The sequence below is a fragment of the Moschus berezovskii genome, chromosome 24 (assembly GCF_049115385.1).
Source record: "Moschus berezovskii isolate FMDL1 chromosome 24, NW_MosBer_1.0, whole genome shotgun sequence".
NCBI lineage: Eukaryota > Metazoa > Chordata > Mammalia > Artiodactyla > Moschidae > Moschus > Moschus berezovskii.
This window is the reverse complement of record NC_142483.1, coordinates 44,857,418-44,870,950: the sequence shown is the minus strand read 5'-3', so window position 1 is coordinate 44,870,950 and position 13,533 is coordinate 44,857,418. Positions and strand designations below refer to the sequence as shown.

The window sequence follows — 13,533 nt, the reverse complement described above, 5'->3', positions numbered from 1 at the left end:
GATAAAGGGCATTTGTTAAATCAGGTTCAAAATATGTAAACCAGTTCCTACTAACAAAATGATAAAACGTTAGAAAGCTATTGTGTGCTCTGAATATAATAAATCTCATCAGGAACAGAGGTTCTCAAACATTTGAAATATTATCTACCCTCTTGCACATTTTTGGAGTTGACTTTAAAATTTTTCATTTTAAGTTTAAATTATTGCAAAGGATAGAAGTTTCAGCACAGAAAATAATGATATTTAGAAATAAAGCTCTTGTTGATTTCTTTTAAAAGTTATTCAAATGATTTGATACTTTCTCTCCATTTAAAAAATACATGAAGAAATTCCTGAATCTAAAATTTTACATTTTTTTTTCCTCTGAAATTATTTCCATTCTGTTCCCATGCAGAATTATATGCTAATTTAATACAGTCTTTGGAAAACTTTTTGTTGACGGCCCAATCATATAAGTTAGCAATGAAAATATGTATGGAAATTATAAGTAATTTGTAAAAGTGGATCATATTCATATGGTTCTAAGAGTTATATTTTTTATGGATTGGGTTTTCATTATAATTATTAAAGTATCCTGAATTTATTATAAATTTGTACAAATAATTCTTATACTGTTAAAATTTTGTTGGAACTTCATCGCTGGATGAATTTTATCTTGATGCTTTTTCTTTATTTAGCTCATTCTGTTACACTTAATTTTGGAATCGGACAGTATTCACTATCAGTTCTAGTTCTACTTTTTGTATCTATTGATATAAATGTTGAGAAATCTTATTCACATAGTAACTAAATGTCAATGGAAGAAGTTTTGTTAGAATATTTTTATTCAATTATTTGAGCTAGTTCAAGTTAATATGCCAAAAATTACATAGTGATTTCTCATCAAAAATTCTTTTTAATGATCAGCTGACAAAGCCCACTTAACTTGTTAAAGATTTGTGACTCAGTTGTTGAGTCATTTGCTTCATAGAATCATATACTTAACAGAGTATAGATTTGGAATGGAGCTTTGTTCAACACTTTTATCTATATATGAGCAGTTTGGCAACTGGTTCCCAGCCAGTTAGTTGCAGGGCTAGGACAAAGATCTGGATCCCTTACTAGCTCTATGATAATCCAGCTGTATAGTTTGTAAAAGTGTAGCTATTTTAGAAATAATACCCAATTGAGACCTTCTAGCTAAAAAGAATAAAAGCATCTAAGCTGATGTGTAATTTATTTCATGATCTAGTAACCAAGGGTTTCCAGTGATACACTGTCCCTGGAACTATAGGAGCCCAAACTGTGGCAAGTGATGCAGTCTTCAGAAAATGGCACACACAGTTTTATCAGTCCCAACTGACAGCAGTGATTTTAAATATTGTGTTATCCGTATGTGTATGTGAGAATGTTTTTAAAAAGCAACAGAGAACTGAATACCAAGCCAACAGTGGTGTAGGCAGTATTTCTGGAGTTGCACTGACTCAGTGATGCCATCGTTGACTCTTTCCACTCTTCTGCGTTTGGTACCCTTGCTTGTGACCTCTTGGCTGCAAGGCGGCTGCTGCAGCTCCAAACAACATACACAGGAGGATCACAGTTTGCAATGTGGTGGGTTCAAAAGGACTTTATCAGGGGAAAAATACTCACAGGAGTGCTCAAGATTGTGTCTCCTTAGCCAAAATTAGCATGCCTGCAGGGCAAGTTGAGAAAACCAGTATCTGGCAGTGGCATAGAGATAACCATGCTCAGCTCAGACCAGTTATCATTTACTAATTTTGGGGAACTGGGTCTGTTTCTCCTTTGCCTTTCTTCTCCCAAACTGAGTTTTTATAAAAATTAAATGGGTAGGAGACTGTAGTATCTGCCATGCCACAAAGCCTTTTGATCAAACAAAAGCAAAATACATAAGACAAATGCAGAACAGCTCCAGGTGAATTAGGAAAACATCAGTGCCACCCCCACACTGTCCTCCTGAGGTTCCATGGAATGTCGTCTGAAAACACTGCCCTAGTGTTATGTATTCTGTGTATTACGTCATTTAAGTTATCAGTGTTGTATTCCGTATGCATTGTAAAATAAAGTATTTGTTTCTTTGGGAAAGTTATAGGATTAAGTTAGTTTTGTGAAATTCTGTATAATTTTTTGGTAATCCTTTTTTCTTTCCTTTTTGAACACTTAGTTGTTTTTGAACACTTTTTCTTCAACTTTTTTTTATATTGGAGTATAGTTGATTAACAATGTTATGTTAGTTTCAAGTGTCCAGTAAAGTGATTCAGTTATACATGTTTCTATTCTTTTTCAAATTCTTTTCCCATTTAGATTATTACACAATACTGAGCAGAGTTCCTGTGCTATACAGTAGGCCCTTCTTGGTTATCTATTTTAAATACAGTGGTGTATACATGTCCATCCACTCCCTGTCTATTTCTCTCTGCCACTCTTTCCTCCTGGTAACCATAAGTTCATTCTTCAAGTCTATCAGTCTGTTTCTGTTTTATAAGTAAGTTCATTTGTATAATTTTTTTTTTTTTAGATTCCACATTATAAGCAATATCATAGGTTATTGGTCTTTCTCTGTCTGGCTTATTTCACTCAGTATGACAATCTTTAGGTCTATCCAGGGTAACCCTTCTTTTTAATGTTTATTTTCAAGTGATAGTTGCATAAAGTGCACATCCTTGAAGAAATGACTACTCTCCCATCGTCTGAGAACCAGTTTTTGAAACCAGAAATGATTACTCTAAGGGGCACTGAGTAAATCTTGCAGACGCTAATAATACTTAAGTAACAGTTTCCTCCAAGAGCTACATCTAAAAATATGCATTCTAACTTTTTGTTGTATAAAAAAATGGATTATGGAACTTTCCAAAATGTAAGTTTGGGGTAAGCAAGCATTAAAAAAAAAAAAAGCTTATATGCAGCTCTTGCTATCTTCCTGTTCTCTGTCAGAAGGGGAGGACTGAATATTAGTGATACTTTCAAATCAAAATCCTGGGCTTGGGTGACAAATGTCTGATTTGAGTACTGTCTTATACTTGTGTCCCTTTGGAATATTATAACTCGATAGTTACCATTACAGCCTGGAGCAGCTCCAGAGCACCCTTCAGAACAAAGAGACTGACTACCTGACAATGACTGAGGAAGTCGAACGAGTCAGAATGTTGGAGTCTAAAGCATTCCAAGAAAAGGAACAGCTGAGATCAAAGTTGGAAGAGCTGTATGAAGAAAAAGAGAGAACATGCCAGGTGCATTTATGTGTTGGTTTTTATGAACAGAGCCGATCAGCATAAGGGTGCTGGCTGCGATTGGGCACCCTGTAGTTGAGATTTGCTTAGAGCACGTAGAGATGGTGTGGTCATGAAAGCTGGGAGCCTGGGCTCTGTCTCTCCCTCCCTCTCCTCCTGGAAGGCATGCAATAATGTTATTTTAAATGAAAAATTCAAAGCAGCTCATTTTTACCTTGCCTGGATTGATCTCCCTACAGGAGATGGAAATGTTAAGGAAACAGGTGGAATGTCTGGCCGAGGAGAATGGAAAGTTGGTGGGTCACCAAAACCTCCACCAGAAGATCCAGTACGTAGTGCGGTTGAAGAAGGAAAACGTCAGGCTTACTGAGGTAAACTCCTGATTGTTCTAAATAAGCTCATTATGATTTTTAAATGATTATTTAATTAAAATTTAATTATTGAATCACTTAACTGCTTGAAGAAAAAATTGGCCATTGCTAGTCCAAGCGTAATTCGGTGATCATACCCATGAGATTCTTGTTTACTGTTAAGTAGTTTATCAGTGGAAATTTAAACTTAATGAATACTGAGACTACTTCTTCCTGTAAGAATTAGAGCCTAAATTTTTTTTTTCTTTTCTTTTTCTTAAAAATTACCAGGAGTCAGAAAAGTTGCGTGCTGAAAATTTGTTTTTGAAAGAAAGGAAAAAGAATGAGCCATAAAGATCCTGATCAACTGCCTACCTTGTTGGGAGACTTTTTTCCCCTCTTATAAAAGTAAGAGCTACCCATGCCTACTTAGCAGAGCTGAATTAAGAGCCATGACTATTAATTGTGTATGTGGGGGCAGGGGGGTGGGGTGGCTGACCCTCAAGTTTCTGAACACCAAATCTTTACATACCTGTGGCAACTGGCAGTCTGCAGTTAGAGGCTGCCATTTCAAAGCTTTTAAGTTACCTGTAAATATTGGAAAACCTTTTCCTTTTTAAAATAAAAGCCTGTAACTGAGGCTTTACAAGGAAACAGGGATGTTGGCCAGATTTAATTTTTTCCTTCTATACTGCCATAATCTCCTTTGAGTCTTGCATCAGAAACTCCAACAATATACAGGGGTTTCAAAACTTCCAGTGAAGTTAGTGACTCTGCAGTGTGTATGGATAGCAAACTTGTTAATATAGGTTATTTTTATATTCCTTGAAGTGTTCTCAGGAGTCTTTTTTGTGACTGTAAATATGGCCTTTTTTAAAATATAATAAAATACTTTAAAAATATACATTTTAATAATGTAATTTATAGTGTTCATTCATCATATACTTATTGAGTATATATATTTATTGAGCAGCTACTATATTCCAGGCACTGGTCATCAGTGATCAAAGCAAACAGAAACCCTGCCCTTGTTACAGGGAAGAATTGACTCCATGTTGGATCTGTTCCTTTCACTTTAACCTTTGCTTCCCGTTAGTTTTGTTCACTGAAAGGATATTGTCCATACATAATAGCCTGCCTCAGAGAACCCTGTCCCTCTGGCCTGAATGTTAAACCAAAATGCCTTTGTTCAGGATCCTGTCTACCTGTGGATGACTACAGAAAGGAAGGAATTAACACATCCCCTCCCGGGGCTGGCCATTCCAGAAGATATTTGCCAGAATAATGGCCTTTTTACTTTACTTCTTCACCTCCCCCACTCTGTGTTCTATAAAAGAACCTGGCATCCAGAGCCCAATAAGATGGTTACTTTGAGATGTTAGTCTACCATCATCTCAGTCTGCTGGCTTTCCAAATAAAGTCATATTCCTTGCCTCAACACATCGTCTCTTGGTTAATTGTTCTGTCATGCAGCGAGCAGAACAAGCTTGGACTCTGTAACACCCTTAAAGAACTTATGTGTATCAGCACTTTTTATTTATTGGGAGTAATATTCCATTTTGTAGACATGCCACATTTTATTTACTTACCTCTCACTGGACATTTTGTTACCAAACCAAACGAGTTAGCTCACCCACATCTCCATACGCAGTAAAGCTAATCCACTGACACCAGATTGTGGTGAAGAAAGGTGCAGGGTTCATTGCAGGGCACCAAGTAAAGAGTTCAGGACAGCTAGTGCTCAAAAAGCCCAACTCCCCTACAGATTTCAGCAAAGCATTTTTAAAGGTAAGGTGAGGGAGAGGTGTCCCAGGGTTTCTGGTCAGTTTGTGCCCCATTCTCTGATTGGCTTTTTAGAAAAGGCAGAGGAACCGGAGATCAAGTAATTAACATCCACTGAATCATTGAAAAAGCAAAAGAGTTCCAGGAAAACATCTATTTCTGCTTCATTGACTATGCCAAAGCCTTTGACTGTGTGGATCCCAATAAACTGGAAAATTCTGAAAGAGATGGGAATACCAGACCTCCTGAGCTGCCTCTTGAGAAACCTGTATGCAGGTCAGGAAGCAACAGTTTGAGGTAGACATGGAACAACAAACTGGTTCCAAATAGGAAAAGGAGTACGTCAAGGTTGTATATTGTCACCCTGCTTATTTAACTTATATGCAGAGTACATCATGAGGAATGCTGGGCTGGAGGAAGCACAAACTGAACTCAAGATTGCCAGGAGAAATATCAATAACATCAGATATGCAGATGACACCACCCTTATGGCAGAAAGTAAAGAAGAACTAAAGAGCCACTTGATGAAAGTTGAAAGAGGAGAGTGAAAAAGTTGGCTTAAAGCTCAACATTCAGAAAACTAAGATCATGGCATCTGGTCCCATCACTTCATGGCAAATACATGGGGAAGCAGTGGCAGACTTTATTTTTTGGGGGGCTCCAAAATCACTGCAGATGGTGATCGCAGCCATGAAATTAAAAGACGCTTACTCCTTGGAAGCAAAGTTATGACCAACCTAGACAGCATATTAAAAAGCAGAGACATTACTTTGTCAACAAAGGCCCATCTAGTCAAGGCTATGGTTTTTCCAGTGGTCATGTATGGATGTGAGAGTAGGACTATAAAGAGAGCTGAGCGCCGAAGAATTGATGCTTTTGAACTGTGGTGTTGGAGAAGACTCTTGAGAGTCCCTTGGACTGCAAGATCAGTCCTGGGTGATCATTGGAAGGACTGATGCTGAAGCTGAAACTCCAATCCTTTGGCCACCTGATGCGAAGAGCTGACTCATTTGAAAAGACCCTGATGCTAGGAAGGATTGAGGGCAGGAGGAGAAGACGACAGAGGATGAGATGGTTGGATTGCATCACCAACTCAATGGATATGAGTTTGGGTAAACTTCGGGAGTTGTTGATGGACAGGGAGGCCTGGTGTGCTTCGGTTCATGGGGTCGCAAAGAGTCAGACACAACTGAGCAACTGAACTGAACTGAACTCTCATTGGCTGATAGTGAGATAACAGGGTGGTATCACATCACATTATCAATCCTTAGGTGCCAGAAGGTCGGGGACTATGCACTCATGGTCATTAATTCCTTCCATTTAGCAGGGGGTTTGGTATCTATAAAACACCTCAGGAAATATGCCAGCAGATCCTATTATCTAGGGACTTAGGGAGGAGCTAAAGCAGAGGAAGGGTCTATTCCCAGAAGGCCCTTTAGAGTCCTGCTCAGTTACAATTTGAACTGCTGGCAGTTGGAAGCTACGAAGAATAATGCTGCTATAATACATTTCACATCTCTTGAGGAGATACCTAGGGGTGAAATTGCTGGGTCATGTGGTGAGTGTGTGTTTAACTTTTAAAGATACTGCCTGTTTTCTAAATGTCCCGTTTGACTGTGCTTTTTTACGTTTCCACCAGTAGTGTGTCCCAGTTTCTCCACATCTCCACCCACACTTGTTATTGTCAGGTTTCTACTGTTGTCATCTTCTCAGGTGTGAAGTAGCGTATCAATTATATTTTCCTAAAGACTAACGATATTGAACACTTTTTACATATGATAGAAAATAAAAAAACCTGATACATACTATAATATGCATGAACCTTGGGGAAAAAAATACTAAGTGAAAGAAGAGGGACCCCAAAGACCACATATTGTATGATTCTATTTATGTGAAATGCCCAGAAAAGTGACAGAAAGCAAATAATTGGTTGCTTGGAGGTGGAAGTGGGAATTTCTGTATGGGCACAAGGAAACTCTGTGATATTATGGAAATGTTGTAAACGTGGTTTTTGGAGCTGATTGTACAACTCCATAAAATTGCTAAAAATGCAACTACCTGCACCATAGGTTAATTTTATGGTTTGTAAATTATATCTCAGTCATGCTACAGAAAAACAATTCTAGAAAATTAATGCAGGGACTTCTCTAGTGGTCCAGTGGTTAAAAATCCGCCTTCCAATGTAGGGGATGTTAGTTCAAACCAGGGTCAGAGAACTAAGATCCACATGTTGTGGGGCAGCTAAGCCTGTGTGCCACAACTAGTGAACCCACGAGCTCTGGAGCCCGTGCACTAAAATGAAAGATCCTGTATGCCCCAAGGAAGACCTTGTGTGCTGCAACTAAGTCCTGATGCAGCAAAAATAATAAATAAAAAAATAGAAGACTGATGCATGGTGAATTCTCAACGGATAATACTAGTAAATCCCCAAGCGACAGAAATGAGAAGCGAACAAAAATTCAGTGTAAGGTAACATACAGACACTGACGGCCCTGGAGGTGGGAGAACGTAGTGTAGTGAGGCTGGCAGTAAAGAAACTTGGACCTTACCACCTCCTGAAATAAAATTCACATTTTACAGCAAGACGAGAAAAATAACAATAAACAAAAACATCTTTGTTCTTTGACATCTTTTGCCTTGATTCTGCATTGTGTGTCAGCCGAACCTTCCCTATTGTCAGAAATGGCTGCTCAACCATAAAAAGCCAATATTCTAGCATCAGGAAGACAACTCCTTGAAATAATATTCCTTCTTGATTTCATAAGGGATCACATGGTGTTTAGTTCTGGGTTAAACTGTCAATAATACATCATTTGATGTACAGCCCTCTTTCTTCAAAAACCTATAACTGTGCCTTGACTTTTAACAGGTAGAACAATTCTTAGCATTCTGAGATGTTTTTACCGCATTATAAATCCTCAATTTTGGCTCAAACAAAATTTTCCATTTCTTTTCTATATTGATTTAGTTATTCATCAACAATCTGTATGAGTTCCCTAGGGCTGCTGCAACAAAGTATCATAGACTGGATGGCTTAAAACAACAAATTTATTCTTGCACAGTTCTGAAAACGGGAGATTCAAAGTCAGGGTGTTGTCAAGACTGAGGGCACCCGAGGAGAATGTTTCATTCCTCTCTTGTGGTTTTGCTAGCAACCCTTGGCATCCCTTGGTTTTTTGTTTTTTTTTTCATTGTCACATGTCAGTTTATTGAGGAATTTATGATGCTAAAAGTTAATTCTACTCACGTGATTACTTTTCATGATGTCAAATAAACTCTAAAGGCTATAAGCCACGATGTTTCACAATTACTTTTCCCATATTCAGGAAACACAAAATTCAAATACAAAGAAATGTTTGAGTGAACCTGAAAATTGCCCTCATCCTATCTTTTTTCAAAAGGTGGTAATTAAGGGTTCGGAAGTACAGTAGCAAGGAAGAAGGAAGAAAGTGGGACATGAAGAAGGCAGGTATTTTTGCTCAATTTCACTTTCAGAGGTTCAAATCTAATTTTTTAACATGTTTTGCACCAAAAAAGGAATCAATACTTTCATTCCACTCTTGTCAACTTTAGCCAGAGCCTTCTGAGCTGCAGTCATTTTGCTATTTTCTTTTACAGTCTTGAAATCTTTGGAGTTAAACTTAGTGTAATCTTCTTTTGCCTTTACAGGCTCATGTGATAACTTTGCTTTCTTTGATGGAGGGTTCGGCACTGAAGCTGGAGGTTCTGGAAGCTTTAAATATTTAGATGTCATCACTTAATTGTTTAGGGATGTAATCAGATATCAGACCATGGGCAGAACAAACATAATCCTCGTCCTTGTCACTGGAGACTTGGCCACCAGAGAGAAATGCAGTAGACTGTACCGGGCACTGACATTTACCTTATTGGTTTTTAATGCTGCCATAGTCTGATTAACCTTGTTTTCTAGCCATTTTAATGTCTTCTCTTTGCTGTACTTGTATTTCTTCATATCTATTTCTTTTTCTTCTGTCACGTGTCAAAGTAACTTCTCAAGTTCAGGAAATTTCAGCAACAAGATGCAATCTGGGAACATGTCATCCATCACAACTTGATCCAGGGGCTGAAACGTCCCCTTTTTATCAGCCCTTTATAAGGTAGTGGGGAAGCAGAAACAGCGGGTCCATAGGTGTGGCAAAGTGAAGACGACCTCCTGATGGAACAGATTCATTTATAAACCAAGAAAGTTTTTTTTTTCCTTGAAAACTTTTATTTCAAAAGCTGCAGTAGACACATATCAAACAAGTAAATGGCTCCTTCCCCTGAACATGGGTTAGCCAGTTTTACAAACACAAGCCCACTTTTCATCTTCTTTGAAGCATCCTTTAAATATTCTCTAATCCCGGGCAACTGCTAATCTGTTTTGAGAATGCAGGGAGCAGGAACACGTGCTGCCAGGTGTGAGCCCCGTCCCTGCTGTCTGTGCCGCTGACCATGCTGCTGCTCTGCTCCCAGTGGCTGCAGGCCTCAGCCCTCGGAGTGCGGGCTCGGTGGCAAATGGCGGGAGAAGGTCCCTTTGTTTTTTGATGTATGATTCCAGTCTCTGCTTCCATGGCCACGTGACTTTCTCCCACCTCTGTCTCCTTTTTTTTAATTGAAGGGTAATTGCTTTATACAATTTTGTTTCTGTCAAACATCAACATGAATCAGCCACAGGTGTACATATGTCCTTCTAAGAACATTAGTCAGAGTAGGACTCACTCTAATGACCTTAATTTGACTACATTTGCAATGACTCTGAGGCAAGAGATAGATGGGCCCCAGGTTCAGCAGCTGGAATTGTTCCCTGTTGACAGATACTCTAAAGTAGCAAGATCTAGAGAAGAGTTGAGCCCTGCCCAGATAAGAGACCTCGTATTTCTCATTCTCAAGGTCAGTGAGACCTTCCCAACTATACATGCACATAAAGTTTCCTTGGAGGCCAAAAGGGAGGGGGCGTCACCTCATGTTAAGTGATATCAACCTACCCATAGGCCTCTTCACTAGAATCCATCTTGGCTAAGAGATTTGTGCTCACATATGGGAGGCCCCTGAGATACACCAGGTACATACCCTGCTCTGCCTGGTATATATTCATTTCAGGCAAAGCAAGATGATTGGAAAAAAGCCAGAAGAAATGCCCCGTAAAAGTGATTCAAACTACCATGAATGTTACTGCTGCAGCCTGGAACTGTGGCACTCTGGCTGGCAACTGAAATCCTGCTTCAAGCCGCTGCAGGATGAGACAGCTCTGTTTCTTTCCAAATAAGGTCACATTCACAAGCACTGGGGATGAGGACTTCAAAAACGTCTTTTTAGGGGCCACAATTCAATACATAAAGTCACTCAGATCAAGGAAAAGGAGATAAAGCCTTAGGCCAGCTCAGGACGGAGTTAGAACTGAGGAGTTTTGCAAAAGGCCAAAACGAGGAATGCCGGGAGCTTAAGTCATCCTGGCAACTCTGCTGCCTGAACAAGCCTGGCCCAGAGTATGTATTAATTATTATTAGCCATTTGTTTAACTGAGAAATGGACAGAGTGAAGAGAGGAAGAGACAGGGAAGGTTGGAGAGAAGGCCCAAGACACAAGACATTCACTCCCTACGTCATCACAGGCCACAGCCATCCTTCCTGTCTCACTGTAACCGGAATGGGGGATTTTGCACATTCATATTCCCTCCCTGGCCCCTGCAGCCTCTTAAATCTGTGACTTTGACCCCTGAAGTTGAGGGAGAGTTCGAGTGGGTCTCCCAGAACTCAATGGGTCATCTTTTGTCCATAAGCCATCTCTGAGGTTTGTTTTCATTGCTTTTTAAATAAATGTGGGATAAGGTATTCCTCGCCCCTCATAGACCCAGTTCAGGGTGCTCTAGTTAACATCATGGTGTTAGTAAGTTTCTTAATTTTATCTTTTATCATCAGATCATAATCTGCTTACTCAAACATTTGTAGAAACAGTAATGAGCTGTTCACAATATTGGGCACTGGGCCATCTGGGCCTTTTGAATTAGAAGCTTTAACCCAAGTCCTTTCTTGCTGAGTCTGCAGGTCTCTGGCACTCTGTGCCCAAGCATATCTAAGGCGCATGTAGATCTCCTGGGAGTCTTGTTAAAACACACAGTATGATTGAACAGGTGTGGGGCGACACCTGGGATGGGAAGCCCGTACTGACACCGAACGACACGGATTCAAACTGCTAGGCCACGAAGAGTTCTTCCACAATAGCAACCACAGTACCACCGTCGACCTCATACATCTGGCCAGGAGAGTTCCGCGCACTTAAACCTAACGCGGAAAGCAGCATATCACGGAGGGAAGGCTCCCCGCGTCTCTGCCGGCGACCGCCCCTCGAGGCCCTCGCTGAGCCTCTATTGGCCACCCGACCCAGGTGAGCGTCCCGTCACGTGAGGCCGCCGTCCAATCGCTGAGCTCCCTCGATCCAGCCTGGTGTCTGTCGCGGCGGGCGCACACGTGGCAGGAAGGCCGGAGGCCGCTTGGGCTGAGGTGTGCGCCGCTGCCTTCCCCGACGCCTCCCGCGGATTCTCACAGCACCTCCTGCTGCCTGGAGCGATGCGGCGCTGCTTCTGGGAAGTAGTCAAGTTCCTGTGCACCCGGGGCACATTCGCTTCGCTGAAGCTGGCCTTTGGAAAGAAGGTGGAGCCCGGGACGCTGCTGCGGCGGGGAAGTGGGGAAGGCGGAGGACGGGCGCTGCGCGGTTCGGGGTGGGGGGTGGAGTGGGGCTGGGGACGCCGAGGATCGCCTCATCCGCAGCCTGGCGCTGCAAATAGCGGGGGCAGGAGAGTATACGTCGACTCGAAGTCTCCCAGTCTTCATCCATTGTAGGTGGTAAGAGATTTCGGGGACTGAGGCTTGTTCTTTTAGCAGGAACGTAAAGTCTGCTCTCCGATTGGGATAGTCCGCTTTCGAGGAAAACGAACACCTACCTGCACACTCTGTGAATTTAAGCCGTTTTGCCTGAACACTACTTTCCACGTGACTCAAGATGAGAAGCCTGTTGCCCATCTCTCGCTGGTAAAATCTTTCTGTCTTTGCGCCAAGCCTTAGTTGCGGCACGGGGATTAGTTGCAGCAACTAAAAGTAAAAAAAAGAACCTTGGGAATTAGGGATATCTTCAGTAGAAGGGAAGACTGAACGAAACGTTTTGGACATTCCTCCGAAGCTGAGAATTCCAAAACTGGCTCCCCATGTCGGTAAAGGTGTGACTTTTTGCCTCTCGCATCAGGAGTCATAGGCCAGCTTCTCCTTGTTTCATTGTATCTGTGTACCTGGGGTTAGGCTGTGACCTGGACAGTAGGCAGTCTGATTCTTTAGATTTAAAGCTTATTTTGGGCTAATCCAATGGGAGCTGCTTGAGGTTGAGGTTAGTATCCTGTTGAGATTAGTATCTTGCTTGAAGTTAGTATCTGTTGGGTGGAATCCTTGGAGTGAGTGAGTGACCATGATGAGCCATGAGGTTTTCTTGTCTTCTCAGTTGTGCGCCAGGCCTTCATAGGCCTTTGTAGGAACAGGCTGCCACTGGCGCATAAAATAAGCAGGGTGACAAAATACAGCCTGTTATACTCCTTTCCCAATTTTGAACCAGTCCTTGTTCCATGTCCAGATTTGTTGCTTCTTGACCCACATACAGGTTTCTCAGGAGACAGATAAGGTAGTCTGGTATTCCTGTCTCTTTAAGAATTTTCCACAATTTGTTGTAAACCGCATAAAGGCTTTAGTGTGGTCAGTGAAGCAGAAGTAGATGTTGTCCTTGAATTCCTTTCCTTTCTCTGTAATACAACCAATGTTGGCAGTTTGTTCATCTGGAAGTTCTTAGTTCATGTACTGCCAAAGCCTAGCTTGAAAGATTTTGAGCATAACCTTACTTGCATGTAAAATGAACACAATTGTATAGTAGTTTGAACATTCTTTGGCATTGCCCTTCCTTGAGATTGAATGAAAACTGACCTTTCCCAGTCCTGTGGCCACTGCTGAGCTTTCCAAATTTGCTGACTTACTGCATGTAGCACTTTAACAGCAACATTTTTTAGGATTTTAAATTGCTCAGCTGAAATTCCATCACCCTAACTTTGTTCATAGTAATGCTTCCTAAGACCCACTTAACTTCACTGTCCAGGATGTCTGACTCTGGTTAGTGACCGCACCATCGTGGTTATC

At 41.0% G+C, this 13,533-nt stretch overlaps 1 protein-coding gene and 1 pseudogene across 2 annotated transcripts in view; one reads left to right on the top strand and one right to left on the bottom strand.

Annotated features, from left to right (window-relative positions):
• The window catches only part of KIF15 (kinesin family member 15), a 56,320-nt gene extending 51,839 nt beyond the window's left edge, over positions 1-4,481 (top strand). For both annotated transcript variants that reach the window (XM_088831693.1, XM_088831692.1), the window contains exons 33-35: positions 3,062-3,227; positions 3,467-3,598; positions 3,869-4,481. In XM_088831693.1, coding sequence (XP_088687819.1) covers positions 3,062-3,227; positions 3,467-3,598; positions 3,869-3,931 — 361 coding nt within the window. In that variant the 3' untranslated portion in view covers positions 3,932-4,481. The remainder of the gene's footprint in view (positions 1-3,061; positions 3,228-3,466; positions 3,599-3,868) is intronic.
• A 4,369-nt stretch (positions 4,482-8,850) lies between these two features.
• Positions 8,851-9,907, bottom strand: LOC129547545 (ribonuclease H2 subunit B-like; annotated as a pseudogene).
• Between the last annotated feature and the right edge of the window lie 3,626 nt (positions 9,908-13,533).